General features: G+C 34.9%; 1 protein-coding gene across 2 annotated transcripts in view; it reads right to left on the bottom strand.

The window, feature by feature from the left end:
• The window catches only part of RnrL (Ribonucleoside diphosphate reductase large subunit), a 126,573-nt gene that overhangs the window by 76,572 nt on the left and 28,857 nt on the right, over positions 1 to 21,144 (bottom strand). For both annotated transcript variants that reach the window (XM_090401441.1, XM_090401440.1), the window contains exons 4-5: positions 19,288 to 19,388; positions 13,654 to 13,713 (exon numbers count right to left, since the gene is read on the bottom strand). In XM_090401441.1, coding sequence (XP_090257567.1) covers positions 13,654 to 13,713; positions 19,288 to 19,388 — 161 coding nt within the window. The remainder of the gene's footprint in view (positions 1 to 13,653; positions 13,714 to 19,287; positions 19,389 to 21,144) is intronic.

Here is a 21,144-nt window from a genome sequence, read left to right as displayed (position 1 = left end):
TAATCCTTTTACCAAAGCACAAACAAACAAGTTTACATATGAAGTTACTTCACAACTATAGTTGAGATCTGAGGTATTGAAGGTGTGATATCCATACAATTAATCACAACCTAATTCTGCTGTTGTTCTAGCTTCTAACTTAATATGTATTGCACTATTATAACATCTTGCTTACACCATTTTTTTTTTTTTTTTTGAGAAATCATGCCAGACTTATCTTGAAATCCCTATTTGGTGTGAACCCAGGATACAGGCCAAATAAAGATCGCTAAAAACTGTGAAAGAGAAATTTAGAGATTGTTCGCCAAGTTTCTTTTCCAAAGGTTTTCTTAGCCCCTTTTCAAATATGTTGCATATATATCTTACCGAAAAATCAGTAGAGAAATTTATAAAAATCAATTTCTATTAATTTTTATAATTTTCTTTGTATTTTTTTAAAATTCATTTTTACTTGATCTGGAAACCTTGCTATAGAGACCAAACAAAACTCTTTCAAGTCACTTCGGACTTCCAGAGGTAATGGTGGTCTCACACTAGGCAACGAAATTCATCTACTACCTAAAGACAATAACATCCATGTCTGTGAAGGGATTTAAACCCACAGCCTATGGTTACAGAGCAGATATGCTAACCATGCCAGCAAGTAACTTGCACAATTTTGTGAGAAATAAGTTGCAAATGTAAAAATGCAGTGTTTCAAACAAGTAGAAGAGATTAATAAAGTGTTTATAATTAGATTTATCACAATAAAATTAACATCTAAATTGAAAGATGACACAATGAATGTAAAATAAATAAAAATAATAATTCAGACACCAATATGAAATATTTGAGGATATTTTCATTCCTGTTATAAGGATTACATAAATCTAATTAAAACAGGAACTGTGTGAAGATAATTTAAAGTAAATTGCTTCATTTACTCATATAAGAGACTTTTACAATCTAGGTAGTATGCAAAACCAAAAACTGCAAATTCACTACTTCTCACAATTTATTAAACATTATAATGCTAATCCCTACAACTAGAAATTCCTTACAGACAATGCTGTTCTACAGAAAATTACTATTGCAAACTATCTCAGTTCCTATGAATTCACTACGTTACACATATCTGCCACTGAATTATTAACTTTAATTTAATACTGTGTTAGACCTCCTTTAGCCTGAATTACAGAACATATGCAGTTTAGCATAGATTCCACAAGGTATTGGATTGCACCTACATCTACAACATACCAGGTGTTCACTAGACAGTCCTTTAACTGCCTCAGATATGATGGAAGAGGCCTTTACTTGATAAAAAATGAACATTGCAAGATGAACTTGATCAGCAACAAGGTTCAGATATTCCTTGGAGGACATCTGACCTTCTAGAAATATCAGGGGACCTGCTCCATACCAACAGAACATGCCCCCCCCCCCCTCAACACGCACACCATGACATCACATCCAGAACTTTGAGTTGTGTTTACAAGGCAAGCTGGGTTCATGCTTCATGACGCTACCACCAAACTCTCTGCTTACCATTGGTTACAGAACAAGGTGTAAAGTTACTCAGACCACAACTTTTTCCCTGTTTTCCAGTGTCTAGTCATGGTATACCTGACACCACTATAGATGAATATCTCAGTTCTTTGTAGAAATCATTGGTTTCCACATAGGCATGTGATTACCAATACTGATCCTCTTCAATTGTCTGCAGGATTCCTTAAATACTTCAGTCAACTGCTGCACATAGGAAGTTCTTTTTGTCCATACAAGCTCCTCAGATGACAGTGATCTCATTCCTGACAAACTGTCTTAGGACTACAGTTTTACCTCTGACAAGCAATGTAGGTTATTTTCCAACTGATTAAACACCCAGGATATCTGCCTTTTGAGAAACCAGTCAGCTCTGCTGTTTTCAAAATTATGGCTCCAGAAAGTTTTCTAATTCAGTGACCAGTATTTGTAGTTAAGTGTATACAATTTACCTTATAAAATTTTATAAATGCTTCAAATGGGAATGACTAATTCCTACTTTTGTACATATTGGCAAAACCAGGCAATACAGTTCATTGAAAAGATTTTTTTTTTCAGTTTTCTTTTCAAAATAGAGCTGGGTGAAGCAATCGGGATTATTCTATGATGGCCTAAAATCACACATCTATGCTTGTGATGAGTGGGGAAAAACCATCATGTAGAGTAAATATCTTAACAATTTAAAGGAGCCAAGAATAAAACAATGTGCCTCCAAAAACTTCAAATTGCTTCAATATTATACTTCACACGAACAGCAGTATGTTTGAAAAATGGAGGGATTTTGACAATGAAGACAAGAACAATATTGACAACACATCAAACAACATTGACTTAAAAGTATTAGTTTATTAATTGTACAGATTGGCAAAACCAGGCAATACATATCGTTGGAAAGAATTTTTTTTTTTTTTTCAGTTTTCTTTTCAAAATAGAGCTGGGTGAAGCAATCGGGATTATTCTATGATGGCCTAAAATCACACATCTATGCTTGTGATGAGTGGGGAAAAACCATCATGTAGAGTAAATATCTTAACAATTTATAGAAGCCATGAATAAAACAATGTGCCTCCAAAAACTTCAAATTGCTTCAATATTATACTTCACACAAACAGCAGTATGTTTGAAAACTGGAGGGATTTTGACAATGAAGACAAGAACAATGTTGACAACACATCAAACAATATTAACAAGTTTGACTTAAAAGTATTAGTTTATTAATTGTACAGATTGGCAAAACCAGGCAATATATTTCGTTGAAAAGAATTTTTTTTTTCCAGTTTTCTTTTCAAAATAGAGCTGGGTGAAGCAATCGGGATTATTCATTCTATGATGGCCTAAAATCACACATCTATGCTTGTGATGAGTGGGGAAAAACCATCATGTAGAGTAAATATCTTAACAATTTAAAGAAGCCATGAATAAAACAATGTGCCTCCAAAAACTTCAAATTGCTTCAATATTATACTTCACACAAACAGCAGTATGTTTGAAAAATGGAGGGATTTTGACAATGAAGACAAGAATAATGTTGACAACACATCAAACAATATTAACAAGTTTGACTTAAAAGTATTGTTATTAATTGTACAGATTGGCAAAACCAGGCAATACATTTCGTTGAAAAGAATTTTTTTTTTTTTTTTTCAGTTTTCTTTTCAAAATAGAGCTGGGTGAAGCAATCGGGATTATTCTATGATGGCCTAAAATCACACATCTATGCTTGTGATGAGTGGGGAAAAAACCATCATGTAGAGTACATATCTTAACAATTTAAAGAAGCCAAGAAAAAAACAATGTGCCTCCAAAAACTTCAACTAATCAAATTGCTTCAATATTATACTTCACACAAACAGCAGTATGTTTGAAAAATGGAGGGATTTTGACAATGAAGACAAGAACAATGTTGACAACACAAACAATATTAACAAGTTTGACTTAAAAGTATTAGTTTATTAATTGTACAGATTGGCAAAACCAGGCAATACATTTCGTTGAAAAGAATTTTTTTTTTTTTTTTTCAGTTTTCTTTTCAAAATAGAGCTGGGTGAAGCAATCGGGATTATTCTATGATGGCCTAAAATCACACATCTATGCTTGTGATGAGTGGGGAAAAACCATCATGTAGAGTAAATATCTTAACAATTTAAAGAAGCCATGAATAAAACAATGTGCCTCCAAAAACTTCAAATTGCTTCAATATTATACTTCACACAAACAGCAGTATGTTTGAAAAATGGAGGGATTTTGACAATGAAGACAAGAATAATGTTGACAACACATCAAACAATATTAACAAATTTGACTTAAAAGTATTAGGTTATTAATTGTACAGATTGGCAAAACCAGGCAATACATTTCGTTGAAAAGAATTTTTTTTTTTTTTCAGTTTTCTTTTCAAAATAGAGCTGGGTGAAGCAATCGGGATTATTCTATGATGGCCTAAAATCACACATCTATGCTTGTGATGAGTGGGGAAAAAACCATCATGTAGAGTACATATCTTAACAATTTAAAGAAGCCATGAATAAAACAATGTGCCTCCAAAAACTTCAAATTGCTTCAATATTATACTTCACACAAACAGCAGTATGTTTGAAAAATGGAGGGATTTTGACAATGAAGACAAGAATAATGTTGACAACACATCAAACAATATTAACAAGTTTGACTTAAAAGTATTAGTTTATTAATTGTACAGATTGGCAAAACCAGGCAATACATTTCGTTGAAAAGAATTTTTTTTTTCTTTTTCAGTTTTCTTTTCAAAATAGAGCTGGGTGAAGCAATTGGGATTATTCTATGATGGCCTAAAATCACACATCTATGCTTGTGATGAGTGGGGAAAAAACCATCATGTACAGTAAATATCTTAACAATTTAAAGAAGCCGCGAATAAAACAATGTGCTCCAAAAACTTCAGATTGCTTCAATATTATACTTCACACAAACAGCAGTATGTTTGAAAAATGGAGGGATTTTGACAATGAAGACAAGAATAATGTTGACAACACATCAAACAATATTAACAAGTTTGACTTAAAAGTATTAGGTTATTAATTGTACAGATTGGCAAAACCAGGCAATACATTTCGTTGAAAAGAATTTTTTTTTTTTTTCAGTTTTCTTTTAAAAATAGAGCTGGGTGAAGCAATCGGGATTATTCTATGATGGCCTAAAATCACACATCTATGCTTGTGATGAGTGGGGAAAAAACCATCATGTAGAGTACATATCTTAACAATTTAAAGAAGCCAAGAATAAAACAATGTGCCTCCAAAAACTTCAACTAATTAAATTGCTTCAATATTATACTTCACACAAACAGCAGTATGTTTGAAAAATGGAGGGATTTTGACAATGAAGACAAGAACACATCAAACAATATTAACAAGTTTGACTTAAAAGTATTAGTTTATTAATGCATAACTAATATTTCATTCACAGTAGTCTATCAATATCACATACATACATAGTAGAAAATGTATGTGATATTAATAGAAGATGTAGTAGAAAAAATGGCAGCCAAAACGTCTTTGTTGGGCGAGTTGTATATACTAGATTTTGTTTGGTGAAGTATATGACATCTCACATATCGTGACTAAAGATGAAAGATTTGTGAGAAGTAAATGAGACTGGTGAGCAAATATATAGGTGTATACAAAGTACAGTAGGCGCCCATATCTGCGGGGTTTGGTTCCTTCGTCTTCTGCGGATAGTAGCAAACCCTATATATACTATGTTTTTTCCTATACATAAATACTATGACAAAGTTTAATTTATAAATTACGCACAGTAAGAAATTAAACTTTGTCATAGTATTTATGACAAAAACAGAACAATTATAACATACCGTAATAAAGTTATCTGAATGTGAATGGAATCTTAACAACCTCAGAGGTGTGTAGCTTTCTCCACCTTTGCAACGAGTTGCCCTGGTGTTGGACAATCTTTGCAATCATCTGAACTGTCTATTACTAAAAGAAAGAGCCATACGGCTTCATTTCAGCGATGTAAAATTACATAAGCAAAGTGGATATTAGATCCAACATTATTTCAAAGCTGAATGTTTGTAGAGACTATGAAAGTTTCGTAAGTTGACCTTTCGTATGTTAATATCTTCGGACTGGGGTTGATCGTGGATAAATGAAACCGTGGATACAGGGGTCCAACTGTATTTTGAGAATGAGTTCTAGTTGTGTGGAAAGAGTGAAACACATAACAGTGAAGAAGAGAATAAAAGTCCATAAAATGTTAGTGTTGTCAGTGATAATATTGAAAGTGAGTGCAGTGATGGAAGGTCAGGAGAACAAAGACCTCATCAAACAGTGTGCATATGGTGAGTACTTCATAGGACAAAACATGATATTAAAAGATTGCAAAACCATCAATATAATAGTAGATCTGAGAAGAGAAATATTCAATGTGTGAGGTAAAAAGAAAACATTTTATAGCGATTCATGATAAGAGACGTACTTAATGAAAGCTTGACTAAATAGTGTTTCCTTGGTGCAAAAATTAACAAAATAAGTGAAGCTGTGATCAGAATGCAAAAGGGACAGATGAAAGAATTGATTATGTTGGCTGGTACTAATGACTCGAAAGGTGAAAAATATTGAGAGAAAAAGAGAAAACATAAAAAAGTTGCTGAAAGAAGTGAAAAGAAGAGCAAGATTCTGATTATATAAAACACATTGCTATACATAAAAGAATATGAATAAACTCACCACACACACCACTTTTTACCTTCCAATTCTTGCTCTTTTCACTTCTTTGCCACACTATAGAAACAAGTTGAGGGGGAGAAACGAATGGGAAAAAAAAGTAGGACATCAGACATGTAGATGGCAATTTGAGACGAAAGCTGATGTGAGATAGAGGTCAAAAGGACAAAATATACAGCTGGTTGCTGTTACAGGTCAGATGTAAGAAATGAGGATGAAAACATGTACCAGCAGATTAGCAAAGAAATCAGGTTGAGTCATTATTATGGGGAAATAATTACTTTGAAATGGTGTGTAATAGAGGAGACTTGGGTATGAAAGTGTTAGATCTGGTCAAAAGATCTGTGCATAATCAAGACAGCCACCACACTGCCTCTGACTGAGGAGAGGAATTATGCGGACTTAGGAGGTTGCAAATTGTGCAATTTTCATTTAAGGAGAATTCCACATATGTCTAATATGCAAATATGTTGTATATATATCTTACTGGAAAAATCAGTAAAAAAATTGATAAAATGAATTTTCGTATATGTGCAGTATTCATAATATCAACTAAAATTTGCCACATAATAGTTAGGTTTAAATAGGACTATTTTGAGGGAGGACATACTGATTTAAAACTAGCTTCTTTGTGAAAATGAATTTGCATCAATATACAAGAATGTATTGCAAAATGCACACTTATGCATATAGATAGTGCTTCTTTGTTATGTGTGTGTGTGTGTGTGTGTGGGGTTGCACCAGCAAGCTTACAGAAAGAAAACCTCTGCACATATAAGCTCGGCTGTAATTTGTTTCCTTTAATTATTGAAAAAATATATAAGCACTTAACAGATTTTTTTCTCCAGAGCATATGAGATGATGCAGAATAACTTGAAATGAGTCACCAAGGACAGCAAGCAAAGAATCCAAATACATGTCTTAAAAACATTGAAACCTATTGCATGTAAATATATCCACCACAACAAACATAAGTTAAGGGGATAATTAATCCCTGATTATTTCAAAGCCAAATAAGAAACTTGAAATCTAAGAGTTTTATGCTGAAGAATGTTCGGTGAGTCCAAGCGTAAGTCAACACCTGGTAGTACAACACTAGGGCAACTCGGAGCAAAGGTGGAGCAAGTTTCGATCACTGTCCTTGATATTTTCTCATAATTTAAAACACAGCTCCCAGGAGATGTATTACAGTTTTACATTATGAGGGAAGGTCACTACTCAGACCGGTTTCGACCTTTATTGAGGTCTCATCAGTGAGTGGGTAGACCTGGATAATACCAAGGTTTAAGTGAACAGAACTTACATACTTTACTATACGAATTACCAGAAAGGTGTGCCCATATATTATTACTACACTTACGCTTGGACTCACCAAACGTTCTTCGGCATGAAACTCTTAGATTTCGATTTTTGCGTTTCTTATTCGGCTTTGAAATAATGAGAGATTAATTATCCCCTTAACTTAATTTACGTCGCCGAAAAAAATAGCCTCTTGGCTCTTTATTGCACAACAAACATATGTGGAAACTAGATCAGCACACTTTTTCTGTGAACTTCTTATGTTTATTAGCACTCTTATGATTAGTTTTAGATATTTACATATATGTTACAGCAATATAAAAACCATGTACGAAGTGTAAAAATATTCTAGTGCTAGTGATCACTAGAGAATTGTCAGGTATTACTAATTTTCATTTCAAGGAGCTCTTGTAAGGTACTGATAATATTTTCATTTGAAATATGAATTTGGATGCCTACTTATAGTCAGTCTCCTACTATATCAGTTATGTGTTAATGGTACATTCTATTTAGCATGCTGATGTCTAATACTCTGGCTACTGACTATTTAGCTCAATTTGGAATTATGGCCAAAACAACTAAGACTAGTGTATTGTGTGTGTGGCTGTTATTCATCTGGATGGCTTGCCTGATTGATGCTTGACCCACAATGGGGAGGGAGGGAGGAGAGATGAAATAGGCGAGTTGTATAAGAGAGGGTGGCAGATGGATAGAGTTGTATCAAAGAAAGGGCAAGTAACCAGCAAAGTGCAACACAACTCTGTACTTGTTCCACTGTTGTTCAATTTGTACATTAATGATACTGGTTTTTTGATAATGCTAAACTAGGGAGAGCAATAGTTACTGAAGGGCAGAGATTTTGCAAGATGATCTAAACAGACTGACTGGGTATAGGATAATTATTGTAAATTCATGTGTGTCGAAGTGTAAAGTTACACACTTTGGAAAAAGCTCTAAAAAAAATCAACAGGAGGCTGTAGTGCATAGGATGAACTGAACCTCAAACCGATTAGAAAGGATTTTATTATTATTATTACCAGAGACCTCCCAGAAGTCAGGGACTAATTGAGAGGCACATAGATTATATCTATTCTTGAAGTCATTTACACTACCTGTATTCACCACCTACAAAAGGTAATCCATTCCAATCATGCACTACTGTATAAAATTGACTTGACTGCATTCATTCTTAACCTTCACATGCAACCCATTAGTAATGTATACAGATGTCCTACAACATTTTATTTTAGTGTAAATTTAAATTCTTTTCTAATTGCCAGTTTTTTATAAGTGAGAAATATATTGATAAAGTACAAATTAATTGTAATTTTTCTTTCAGAGTTGTTGCGCATTAATATATCATGTTTATGTGTAGTATTACTTTTTGATGAAGTGAATTGATAGTAAGCTGGTAAGCAACTTGATAGTAAAATAATATTACAAACAATTCTTATGAATGCCATTCCAAATGTAAGAATGGTAATCAATGGTTAGATAAGCCTGTGATTTGCACAGAATTTATAGTTGTTCAGAAGTAACATAACACCTTGCACAAAAGAGAACCTAATTTCTTGGATGCTAAGAAGGAAATAACTGTTAATATGTTTATACGCAGAATGTTACTGTCTATAAGGGTGAAGCATAATGCTTTTAATCCCTGCTATCTGATAAGGTTACTGTGTATGGAAAAATTTATCAGCAACATGCTCCGCCCGAGTTGGGCAAGTTATAGATCTTGAAAGGGAACTAGAATGGCCTTAGGTCATTTATATTTGCATAATTCCGATTCATCATAATTTGCTGCTTGTTGGACTAATTCATTTGGATGCGAGGACGATTTTGAGAAGTACTTTAAAGTGAGAGATTGCAGGAAAGAGTAGATATAAGAGACATTTGTGTCTCGATGAAGTTGAACATTTCTGATGTACCATGGTGCATTTAAGATCATGTGTAAGCATTTGTTTTGCAGTTTAAGGATATTTGAGCTTGAAGTATGGCTCCAGGCGAGGGACGCATAAGTGATAATGGGACGAATCATCAACTGGTAAAGGAACAATTTGATTTTAATATCTAGTTTGCTGTTCCTATTGATAAGAGGATAAAGCTGTGCTATGACTTTTGATGCCTTTGCACATAAGGATTTCGTATGCAGACTGAAGGTAAGTTTTCTGTCTAGCAGTACACCGAGATATTTCCAGGGAATATTGATGTTAAATAGAAAAATGTCTTCTTAGGGAGTTGTTGAATTTTTTGTGAACAGAAGAGCACTGCTTTTTTTGAGGGTTTACTTGCAGTCTCCAAATGGATAACCAGTGTTCCAGTTTCAGCAGGTTATCTTGTAGTTTCTTTGTAACAAGATGCGGTTTAAGAGATCTGACCAGTATTGCTTTATCGTCGGGATAGATAGATGCAATGATAGATGACATCGGGTTATGTGGGATGTCTGCCATGTAAATCGAGAAAAGTATCGGCGCCAGGAGGGATCCTTGAGGCACTCCAGCCAAGATCTGCTGCTGGGTAGATACCACCCCATTTAGTTTAACTTGCATGCGTCTTACAGAAAGAAAGGACTTAATGAGGTGGATCAGATCCAATGGAATGCTGGTTAAAATCAGCTTGTATAGGAGTCCAAAGTGCCATAATTCGTCGAGGGCCTTTTCTAAGTCAAGAAAGACTGCTCCGGTGTATTAATGCCAGTTGAAGCTGGTGGTAATGTATTCAACTATTCTATGGATCTGTTGAGTAGTGCTGTGGAGTTTGCGAAAACCAAACTGCTCTAAAGGTAGGATATTTAGCTTGTTTACAGAAACTTGAATTTTGGAGAGGATGACTTTTTCAACGATTTTGCCCAAACTGGAAATCAGGCTGATGGGGCAATAACTTTGTGGCAGCTGTGGGTCCTTACCAGGCTTATAAAGGGACCACATCTGCCAACTTCCAAGCACAGGGAAAGTATTTGAATCTAAGCATGGCATTTATTATTATTGTAAGATGTACGATGGCCTTTTGGGGTAGTAGTTTAATAACTTTATTAGGGATGCCATCAGGTCCAGGAGCTTTTTTTTTTATTTTTAAAATTTTATGATGTCGTAGATTTCGGCTGGAGAAGTAGGTGTGAGTTGGCTGGTACAGGTATCACACTGTTTTAGTACGTATCTGACGTGGCAGTAGATTTTATAAATATGATTGAAGTTCAGGTTATCATATGAAGGGCTGCATTGCTTTTTTAAGTTTTTGACTATAGTTTCAGCCTTTTCAGCATCTGAGTGAACTATGCCTAAATCCGATTTGAGAGGAGGAAGAGTTTTATTTTTATTTTTGATATTTCTTAACAGTTACCAAACGGTTTGATCACCGAGTCAAATGAAAGCTAATTTATCTTCCCATAGTTTATTTCTGTGGACCTTCAGTGCATCTCTCACTGCACTATTCAACCGGTTGAGTGATTTTTATCTTGGGGAGCCCTGGTATTAAAGTATCTTTATCTTGCCTTATTTTTCTCCCTGATCAAGCTCATAATATCTTCTGAAAGTCTTTTAGGCTTAGAAGCAGCGTATTTGAGGTGATAGATGATAAGGCTCCATTGATTTTTTTGAGTAAATTTATTGACTGCAGAATCAATTTCTTCTTTAGAGTTAATATGAGGAACAGGACCAAGGTAGTTTGGGAGCACATTGGATAATTTTCCCCAAGCTATGAAGGTGTGAGGCAGGGGGAACAGTCCCTTCTGATTGCCTAATTGAAGCAGAATAGGGTTGTAGTCAGAGGTTAATTCGTCAAGTGAATCCAAGTTGTACTGCAATTTGACATTTTGGAGGACAACTATATCTAGGACATCGGAGGAGTCAATTGGACTGAGATGAGTTGGTATTGAAGGACCAGCCACAGCTATGCAATTGGAACTTGAGTAGTTAAACAGTATGCAGCCATTTTTGTTGGTAGATTTACTGTTCCAGGCAGGATGTTTTGCACTGAAGTCTCCAGCAATGATGACCAGTCCTTTTACTCCAAGGATGGCATCCAGATCTGAGGTCAACAATGTTTTTGATGGAGGGTTGTAAGCAGCAAAAATTTTTAGGTTTCCAATTAAGTTTGTGAGGACATTAATGCCTGTGATTTCGATGTTGGTGGTTGTAGGGCTGGTTATTGAATGATGGTTGATGTAGTTTTTGATAAGGGTGGCTGTACACATCATGGCTGGAGGGAGGGTAAGTAGTGGTGAGGGGCTGTTGAGCCAAATTATGGTAAAGAGACCAGATGATCTATGTTCGAGCAACCTTCATGGGAGTATCTTCTTTCACTGCATGTCCATACTCTACATCAGAAACACAACCATTTAACTATAGCGAAACTTTGGATTTACCTGAAGGGAAATCCCAAGTTTCACCATAGTTAAAAAAAAAACATCCCTCAAAAAAGTATCAAAAATTTTAAAGAACACAAAAAACTTACCAAAAATAACCCACCTTTACATCCATGTCAACATTTGTAACTTAAACACACAAACTTAAATTATGTGCATCACAGAAGCTCACACTTGCAAAAGTGCACCATCTCTAAAAATTCTTGATGCTGTTCAGAAGACTGATGTCCCCTCTCTCAAAGACTCTCTATCCAGCCACTGTTTCTGCATTATGTCTCTTCTCGATATTTCCACAGGCATTGTTCATCAGAACTAGTATCCATTATCCCAGTCTCATTTCTACTAAATGTACAGCAGCAGCTGTCCAATAGCAATCCTTTTACAGTTGAACTGATGACCAAATCTGCTACTCCCAGTTGCCTTATATTTCATCTACATCAATTCTGTGGATCAGCCTTTTCTATGAAATATTCCCTAAGGACAAAAATTTTCAGCTCTTTAAGAGGATCACTAAATTACTTTGTCCTTAACTCAACCCACATACGACTTATTTACTATTGGCCTTGCAGCCTCTTGTGTCAGAGAGTGATATATACAAATCACCTTCAACAGACATCTAAACCTGATCACCAGTTTTTGACTGAACTCCAAACCGCTGCTACCACAATCGGTTCACATAATTGTCCAAATTACACTCTGTATGATCCCTCTGCACAAGCAACATGTGCATTTATGTTCTGATATTTCCTGATAGTTGGTGTCAAATCTTGAATCTCCTCTTTTTTGACCTACACTTTAAGGTTTTCATATCCCATTCTCTAACATCTGATAATCACTCTGACCTTCCACTTCTCAATGTAGTATAAACTACCTGCAGACCAACTATATCTCCTTTGATTTTAATATCCACAAATCCAACTAGCTACCTTTTTCAAATTTTATTGATTGAGCTATAAGAGATGCTGAGGTACTTGCTATAATTCTGTTTCAGTTTTCCACTTATGACAGAGTACATATTCTCTCAGTAATATCATAAGTATCTTATGACATTTTACACAATAACTGAACTAAAGTTGGAATAGTGATAAATCAAAAGTAGAAGATAGCCAACATAGGCTTCCAACTGCTTTTCAATTTCATTTCACAATCAAAACATGGGCTACAATAATGAGTCCCACATCACTTATACATGACTTAGATTTTCATTCAACTTAAATATGGCCTGGTTGGCCGAGTGGTTAGTGTATCCGCTCTCCAGCCAAAAGACTGCGGGTTCGAATCCTGCCGTGAGCATGGTTGTTTGCGATGGTCTGTGAAAATACTAGTGGTGGTCGGCAGTAGATGGCATTAGTGTAGATGATGAAGGTAGTTAGGGTTTGTGGAGACGGAGTTGTAGAGGTGCTCTCCCTCGATGAGTCTTTGGACTCCCTGGAGGTGTTACATAATAATATCAATAATAAATATGTTGAGTTAAATTTAAAAGCATAACACTGTTAAGGTACCATATTTTCAATATGGTGCAAAATATTATTTGATATATGCAACTTATTTCTTTAGCTTGAATGATATTCCTGAAGAATCAATTCATCGATATAGCTTATACACATAAATCATTACATGTATTTTAAAGGAAAAATTTGCCATAACATGAGCATTATTCTTAACACTGCAAAATGTATTTGTGAAAAAGAAAAACTAGTTTGTTATTTTTTCATTAGTATTTATCTCAATAAGAATTCATCTTACCTTGAAACCAAAATAGTTGTAATTGAAGTCACGGTCATATATGATGGAAGAATTTAATTTCTGAAACAGAAAAGGAAAATAAAATTAATTACTCAAACTTATGAGAGAAAAAAGGATAAACTACCTACTAAATGGTGAGCTAAACAAATCTTCAGTCATCTCTATAGAGTACAGGATTCAACTGCAGTAATGTCTGGGATATCTCTTTTATCAAAGGAACTTTCCTCCGTCTTATTACCTATTACTATTCACTTTTGCTAGCTTACAAATTGAATACTGCATCTATTATAATCCTGATCCCACCCTTCCGGGAGCTAAAATAATAAGAACAATCTCACTGAATGGCTGAAGTAGGCCAGTTTTCAGTATGTGTATAGTGATGACACTGTAGTTCGAAAGACAAGTTTATGGGTTTGATTCCATAACACCCACTGAGAGAAATATTTAAACGATTTTAAATGAGTTAGGCAAATTTCATATTGATGTGGCAGGGTTTTCCTTTTTTGCATAACATACAAGTCAGATAAAACCTGCAATCTACAAATGAGGCACTTTATAACAGGTACATTCACTGCATTATCATGATAAAAGGCCAACCACATCATTGTTTGGTTAAATTATTGTAAATAAACAATAAGCTGCACACAGATATAACACATTTACATCAGTTTGTAGCAGAAACAACTTTTTTGAGGAAGGCAATTCGTCACAAATTCTAAGATTTTATTGTCACATACAAATTTCAAAAAACATTGAAGCTGAACATATATATAGTAATAATATTAAAAGCAACAATACTGATTTGGAGTGGCATTTGTGTGTTGGAGAATCTTATTCTTCTTATCCCTTCTCTCCTCTTTTACCTTGCAGTGTCAAGGATTTTTCTACATTCAACCGCTACTGTATCAAGGATAAGGTGGTCAGCCCTATGCCTCCCGGTGTGTCCTCTGTGTATAGGTGCACGTGTTCACAAGCCAGTTTGCCTGTTCTGGGGGATGAAAAATCCGAGTTTCCAGATGAAAAAACCCCTACCTCCATATGAGACTGGCTAACTCACCTTTAATCGAAAGAGACCAGATAAAAGGTTTCTCACATCACTGATGGGAATCGAACCCAGGTCTTTTCTGACCAAAGGGCTTCGTCTATACTGACTGAGCTATGGAGGCTCTTGTGTTGGAGAAGAGATGTTTAATTCTGTTATTTTTTCATGTAGTTTTTACACTAGAAACCCAGTAATACTATAAGTTGTGTGACAATTAGTATAATATGTGATTAGTGAAAAAGGCAGTTAGGACCTATGTGAATTTTATCTGAACAAGTTGGTTCAATGCAATGAGTATAATATGCATTCATTAAGGAATAAGTGGTTTCTAGGTTGAAAGATGACAAGGACTTAGAAATATTGCTTTTATTTAGAGATGGTGGTAAATGAGAAATGGTATAAATGTGAGTGAAAACAAGTGTGAAAGTATTATAAGCACAAAAGGTCAGAACATGTGGACATAAGATGGCAATGAGTAAAGAAAACCAGTATGGAAAAGTTAAGAATGCTATCTTGTTCTCCACTGCCTTTTGCATATTACTGCTTCATTTCTATTAACATCTATGCATCGATAGGTGGATCAACTGAAACATGAAAAACAGAAATAAGAAGACTGAGGGTAGTCACCTCATGCTACAATTTCAAATGAACCAAAAGAACAGTTTGTTACAGCTAATTTAATTTCCATTAGAATAGCAAACTGCTCAATTTCTTTATAGTGAGTGGATTTCATATAATGGTGTTTGCTATAATAAGAGCTGACTGTATATAAAAGTGACAGAAAAGAGTGATATAGGATTCTATAATTAGAGGTGTGGTTGGCAAAAATACCCTGTACCCCTACACCAATCTGACACAAGATGGGTGTAGGTGTACAGGAAAGAGGTGAAGATAAAAGTTCTTATCTAATGGCTACAATTCTAAAAGAATTAACAAAACCTACTGCTACAACTACAAAACTTTCTGCTCCTCTAGAACAACCCTTTTTCTTCTCAATTCCAGATATATATAAAACTCCTTGCACCTGCATGTTGGTTCATCACTAGAAGCTTACAACATACAAAATAAACCCACTGCTACAACTATGGAGAGCAAAATCTAGCAGCCCATATTGTGAACATTACTCACAAAATCAAATGAACAAAAAACTGATTCTTTGCAGCAAGTTGCAAAAAACTTTCATGAGTGGGAGCCACATAAAGTAACCACGTTTTTCTCCTTATCCCCACCTTTCCAGAATCAGCAGTCGCTCTTAAAAACTAACTTAATCTAAATAAATATGGACATGTGAAACTTCCCCTAGATATAAGAAACCATAGTTCTAAAACCTTCAGATATCAACAAAGGCCACCTACTAGCACACATAGAGATGCCCTTACTTTGTGTTACCTGCATGCAAGTTAGTTTTATATTGTGCTCCTGATAGTTTCTGCAACAGACAAAACAATGGTCATTTAATTCCTATGCCATATTTAATTTCCATTAAACTATCAGTATGAGCCTGTTAGTAAATATATAGGCGAGAAGCTTGCAATAATGATTTGCGAAGGATGAAATGGTCAAATATTGCACACATTAGTGAGCTGATCAGGCTATAGCTTTTTATCATGGGTTGGTAAGATAACAAAAAAAATGGAGTCAGATAGTACCAGCAAATGGGTTTGAAACTATGACATGAAGTGAAAAAAAAAAAAAAAAAAAAATACAGGAAAGAAGAGAGATAGAGGTGGCCTGTTTATCTTTTGTGAAGAGTAACCAGGAGAAGAACATAGAGACTAAACTGCATTTTCTCAGGATCTTCAACAACTGTTTCAGATAAGAAACTGTGATATATGAAAGTGGGAGAGTTCCTGAAAACTGGCTTGTGTCACAGATGCATTTAATCTTCCCAAAGATGAAGCCATTCTGTATCATGATGCCCATTTTTAAAGAGGTGGGTTGAATCTTGTGTACAATGGCCTATGAAGGCAAGTTTACAATGAATAGATGCTCCGGGCCACAATGCTAAATTTTTGCTCTTTTTTTCCATTGTGCAGCTGATGCATGAGTGAAGGTCATTAATTCTGGTTAGGAAGGTAGGGTGAGATGCTTCACTCAGGCTAGATGTAGTATACTCCAAAAGATGGTTGGGTTGTATCAAGGAGAATAAAGAGTCTTAAACAATCACAACCTTAATTCAATTTTATGTAATTTTTTATTATTTTATTTTACTTTAATTTCAATTATATTTTGTAAGGTGACACTCCAGCACATGACCCAGAACACACAACTGTTCATGCTTCACCTTGTGTAATTATTATTATATCACAAATGTCATTAAAATGTCTATAATTAAATATTTATATTCATGAAATATAAAAGTGCTAGCATTAACATATAATGCTATGTGTTTGTGTGTGTATTACGCTGTTACTTTCTATTATATATATTAGGTAAGTAATAGTATAACAAGCACACATCAATCAGCATCTAGTTAATGTTCACCTGGCACAAAGGTGCACACATCATCACAACATGCTTACTGCAAGTAAATCTGATGCATTTCATACAAACAAACATTCCAAATAAATTCGGAATATCTTGTTTGTTAAAGATTCAATTTCAGTATGGCTAATTTTTAAATTTTTTAAAAAAAAGTTTGTGCTAGGCAGAAACAACTGTAGAAATCATGGATATTAACTCTTGTTTAGAAAATTCCCACACTGGTTGACTGTTATGCAATCGATGACTACATCAAAACACAATGTGAAAACCTGCAATATCTTTCTTTCTGAAATACAAACAGATACAATCCACTTTGTCTTCGAAGCTTTCTGATGATTTCATCATTGAACCAAGTCTCATGGCAATACAAAAGGGTTCATCCCCATTTATTTGTTGAAATTTCCAAAACTATAATTTCAGATAGACACAGAAGATCAATAAGCACCAGTATACTTATGATGATGATGTGTTCCGGATATCTTTCTGGGAAATAATTAAAATAGCATTTTTTTTTGTTTTGTTTTTAATATACAGGATGATCAAAATTAAAGTATCCCTGTTTAAGAAGCTGCATTTGGAGCACCAACCAGTGATCCAAATGCTGTGAAACTTTACAGGAATACATTGTATGTCATGTGGAAGCAATATCTTAGAAAAAAAGTAGTTTCAAAATTCACCTCCAGGGGTATTATAAACACCAGATGCATGGAATTTGCATATCATTCAACTCAGCAGGTACCAGGAGAGTTTTAAAAAAACACTGAATTTCCCCCTTCATTCTAGTTGGTAATACCATCCATAGTGATGGCACTAACCTTGTCCCAATGTGTTTTGCTCATGAAGCTATACTACCTAAACAACCGCAATGCTGTTGCTGGCACTCCTTGAATTTAGTTGCCTAATTAAATGTCAACAATCTCCATTTGTTCTGTGACTAATGATTAGTAATTTTGAAGAAATATGATTGTTGGGAGTTAGACCTAGCAGAGGTCACAAACCAATCAGTTCATAATAAGTGAATGAAGTTACTACTGTCATGGAGCAGGTCATGAATAACAGCACTGGTTCCTGCAGGGCATGTGCTGGAAAATTCTATGGAAGATTCCATTTTTACCCATTAAAGGTAACCCTGACACAGGAGTTGTACCTGCAGGACTTTGACACTAGACAGACATTCGCTTTAACATTCCTTGCTTGAGAGGAGTTGGATGCTGCATGGTCATGATTTTGTGGGAAAAAATGAGGCTCAATTTCACCTGAACAGAGCTGTAAATACCCACAATGGCCAGGTATGGGCTATGCAAAATCTGCATGCAATCCAATAAATTCCTTTTGCATTCACCCAAAGTTACTGTCTGGTGCAGGTTTACAGCTTCATTTGCCACTGAATCATTCTACTTTGAGGACATTCACCAGTTGGGTTCTGTAACCTGCTCAGTTACTGCTGAAAGGTATTGCGATATGATAAACAATTTTGTTGTGCCATGGCTACAGAATTGTCTGTGAATGGATTTAGTTATTTTTATGCAGGATGGGGCTCCTCCACATATCAGGTTCTTTGAGAACATTTCACAGAAGCCAGAGTGATCAGCCATACGTTTCCCACTGAATGTCCACCATGCTACACTGATATGACCCCTATGACTTTTGGCTGTGGGGATTTCTCACAGACAGGGTTTTATTAGGATCATTCTGATAACTTGCCAATGCTGAAAGGCAGCATAACGCAGCAGATGTGCAACATCATCCCAGACAAGCTGCGTTCTGCTGTTGAGCACAGTGTGCAACGGATGTGGTTTGTGGCATATTGGGAAGGGCAGTACAGCCCATAAATGCATAATGGAAGTGAATAAAAATGTGTTATTTTTGCTTGTGTTGCTTTTCTCCTTCTTACACACAGAAAACTTACTACATCTACATTGGGTACATCACGAAGCACCCACAAGTGGTGAATTTTGGAACTTTTTTTTTTTGCCTCAGATATTGCTTCTACATGATGCACAATGCACTCTTGCAAAGTTTTGCAGCATTTGGATCACTAGATGGTGCTCTACAAGACCTTAAATAGAGATAAATATGTTACATAAATAACTTCTTTGGTCACTTACATCTGCATTGTTCATTATGACTTGATATGTATTCTCAGAAATCATAGGAGTCCACCTTTGTGTGTAAGTATTTTTCATTCTATACAGATCTTCAATAACCTCTGCAAAACAAATATATCACACTGAAGGAAAATAAAACTTCACATGGCAATAACATATGAGATAAGCTCACTAATTATTACTGCTGAAATTTAAAAACAAGACTGGCAGTATACTGAAAAAGCTATATGTGATATTGCTTTTTTACAAAATCAATATTTCGTGAGAAACCATTTCTCCAAATAATATCAGGCTTAAAATGTATTCTATTTATGAAAATGCTGCAGTAAATAATACGGTAACCTCATCAAAACATGTTAAGATACGTATATAGGGATAAAGCCTAATATTATGTAAAATCGATTTTTCTTTAAATTCTGCAAGAATCCAAATATCATGCACAACTTAACATTAATCTTAACCCCACCCATTCATTTTTGTTCCATATTACATGATTGTAATATGGAACAAAATTCTGCATTTTCTTGCAGTTTTCCTCCATAAATGAAACAAATGGTTAATGACAAATTCTCTGTAGTTAGAGATGACATTCAACCCTATTAAACAAGCAACATCATGACTTCTATGGGGAATCTTTGTATTTACTAGCATATTCAGTTTGGCTTAAAAAACCCAGAATTATTTTTATTTTATTTATTTTTGCATACTTCATGGATTTCAAATTACTATTTTAATGTTCTGCATAACCAACTAAAGTTCTGCAAATCAACTTTGGTAATTTTCCAAAACAAAATTATTATTTTTCTGAAGAAAACTAATTTTAGGTCCTGACAATTAACTTTATTTTCCTAATGAAAACTTTGTAACTAAATAACAATCATCATCATCAAATTCCTGCCATGTACCCTCAAGGGGTGTACAGGATATGATAGTACTACATGAAAAAATTACATCATTACTAACTTCCTATCTACAATTTTCCTCCAAATCAGTCTGTTACTTGTCAAGACTCCAACATTATCAGATCTTATATTTCTATCGTCTAAGGCACTTTGTACCGTATCAATCCACGTATATCTTCCTTCTTCCTCTGGGTCATTTTCCGGCAACCCAGCAGAAAACACTTATTTTGCTAATCTTTCCTCGCCCATTGTGTTTAAGTGACCACACCACCTAAGATTAGCTCTGCTAACGCATTCCTGGATGCTGACGATGTCAAGTTCTTTCCTAATATCCTCGTTTTTAATATGATATTGTCATTGATGCCCATCTGTTCACGCCTCTAATCTTTCTCAGGACTCATATCTGCAGTATCTAGTCTTTGGTCGAGTATTTTATTTCTGATCCAGCTTTCAGATCCATAAGTTAACTGGTTTGAACACTATCTTGAATACAGCTAATTTAGTGTTCCGACTAATTTCTCTCTTATTCCATATGAATTTATTCAATTGACTTCCCACCATACCAACTTTGCTGATTCTGTTGTCTATTTCCATATTTAATTTACCATGTTCAGTAAAAATGTGCCTAAGTAGCTGAAATGTTTTACTTGTTCCACAGGTTCTCCATTCACAACACAGTTGACATTTTCAATGATTCTGCCTATTTTCATTGTCTTTGTCTTTTTATTGCTGACCTTCATACCATACCTATTACAACAGCTATTCAATTTAGTAAGAGAATCTTGCAGACTTGTAGCCGATTTATTTAGAAGTATAACATCATCCGCATAAAGCAAAGAGCTGACATTAACATCTCCAATTTTGATATCATGTTTAATACCACTTTCCTTCATGATGTGATCCATATAGATAATGAATAACAGAGGGGATAACTTACATCCTTGTCTCACACCAG

This window comes from Typopeltis vanoorti, chromosome 12, assembly GCF_054136105.1.
Source record: "Typopeltis vanoorti isolate ZY-2024b chromosome 12, IOZ_Tvanoo_1.0, whole genome shotgun sequence".
In the NCBI taxonomy this organism is placed as follows: Eukaryota; Metazoa; Arthropoda; class Arachnida; order Uropygi; family Thelyphonidae; genus Typopeltis; species Typopeltis vanoorti.
This window is presented reverse-complemented; position numbering and strand designations above follow the sequence as displayed.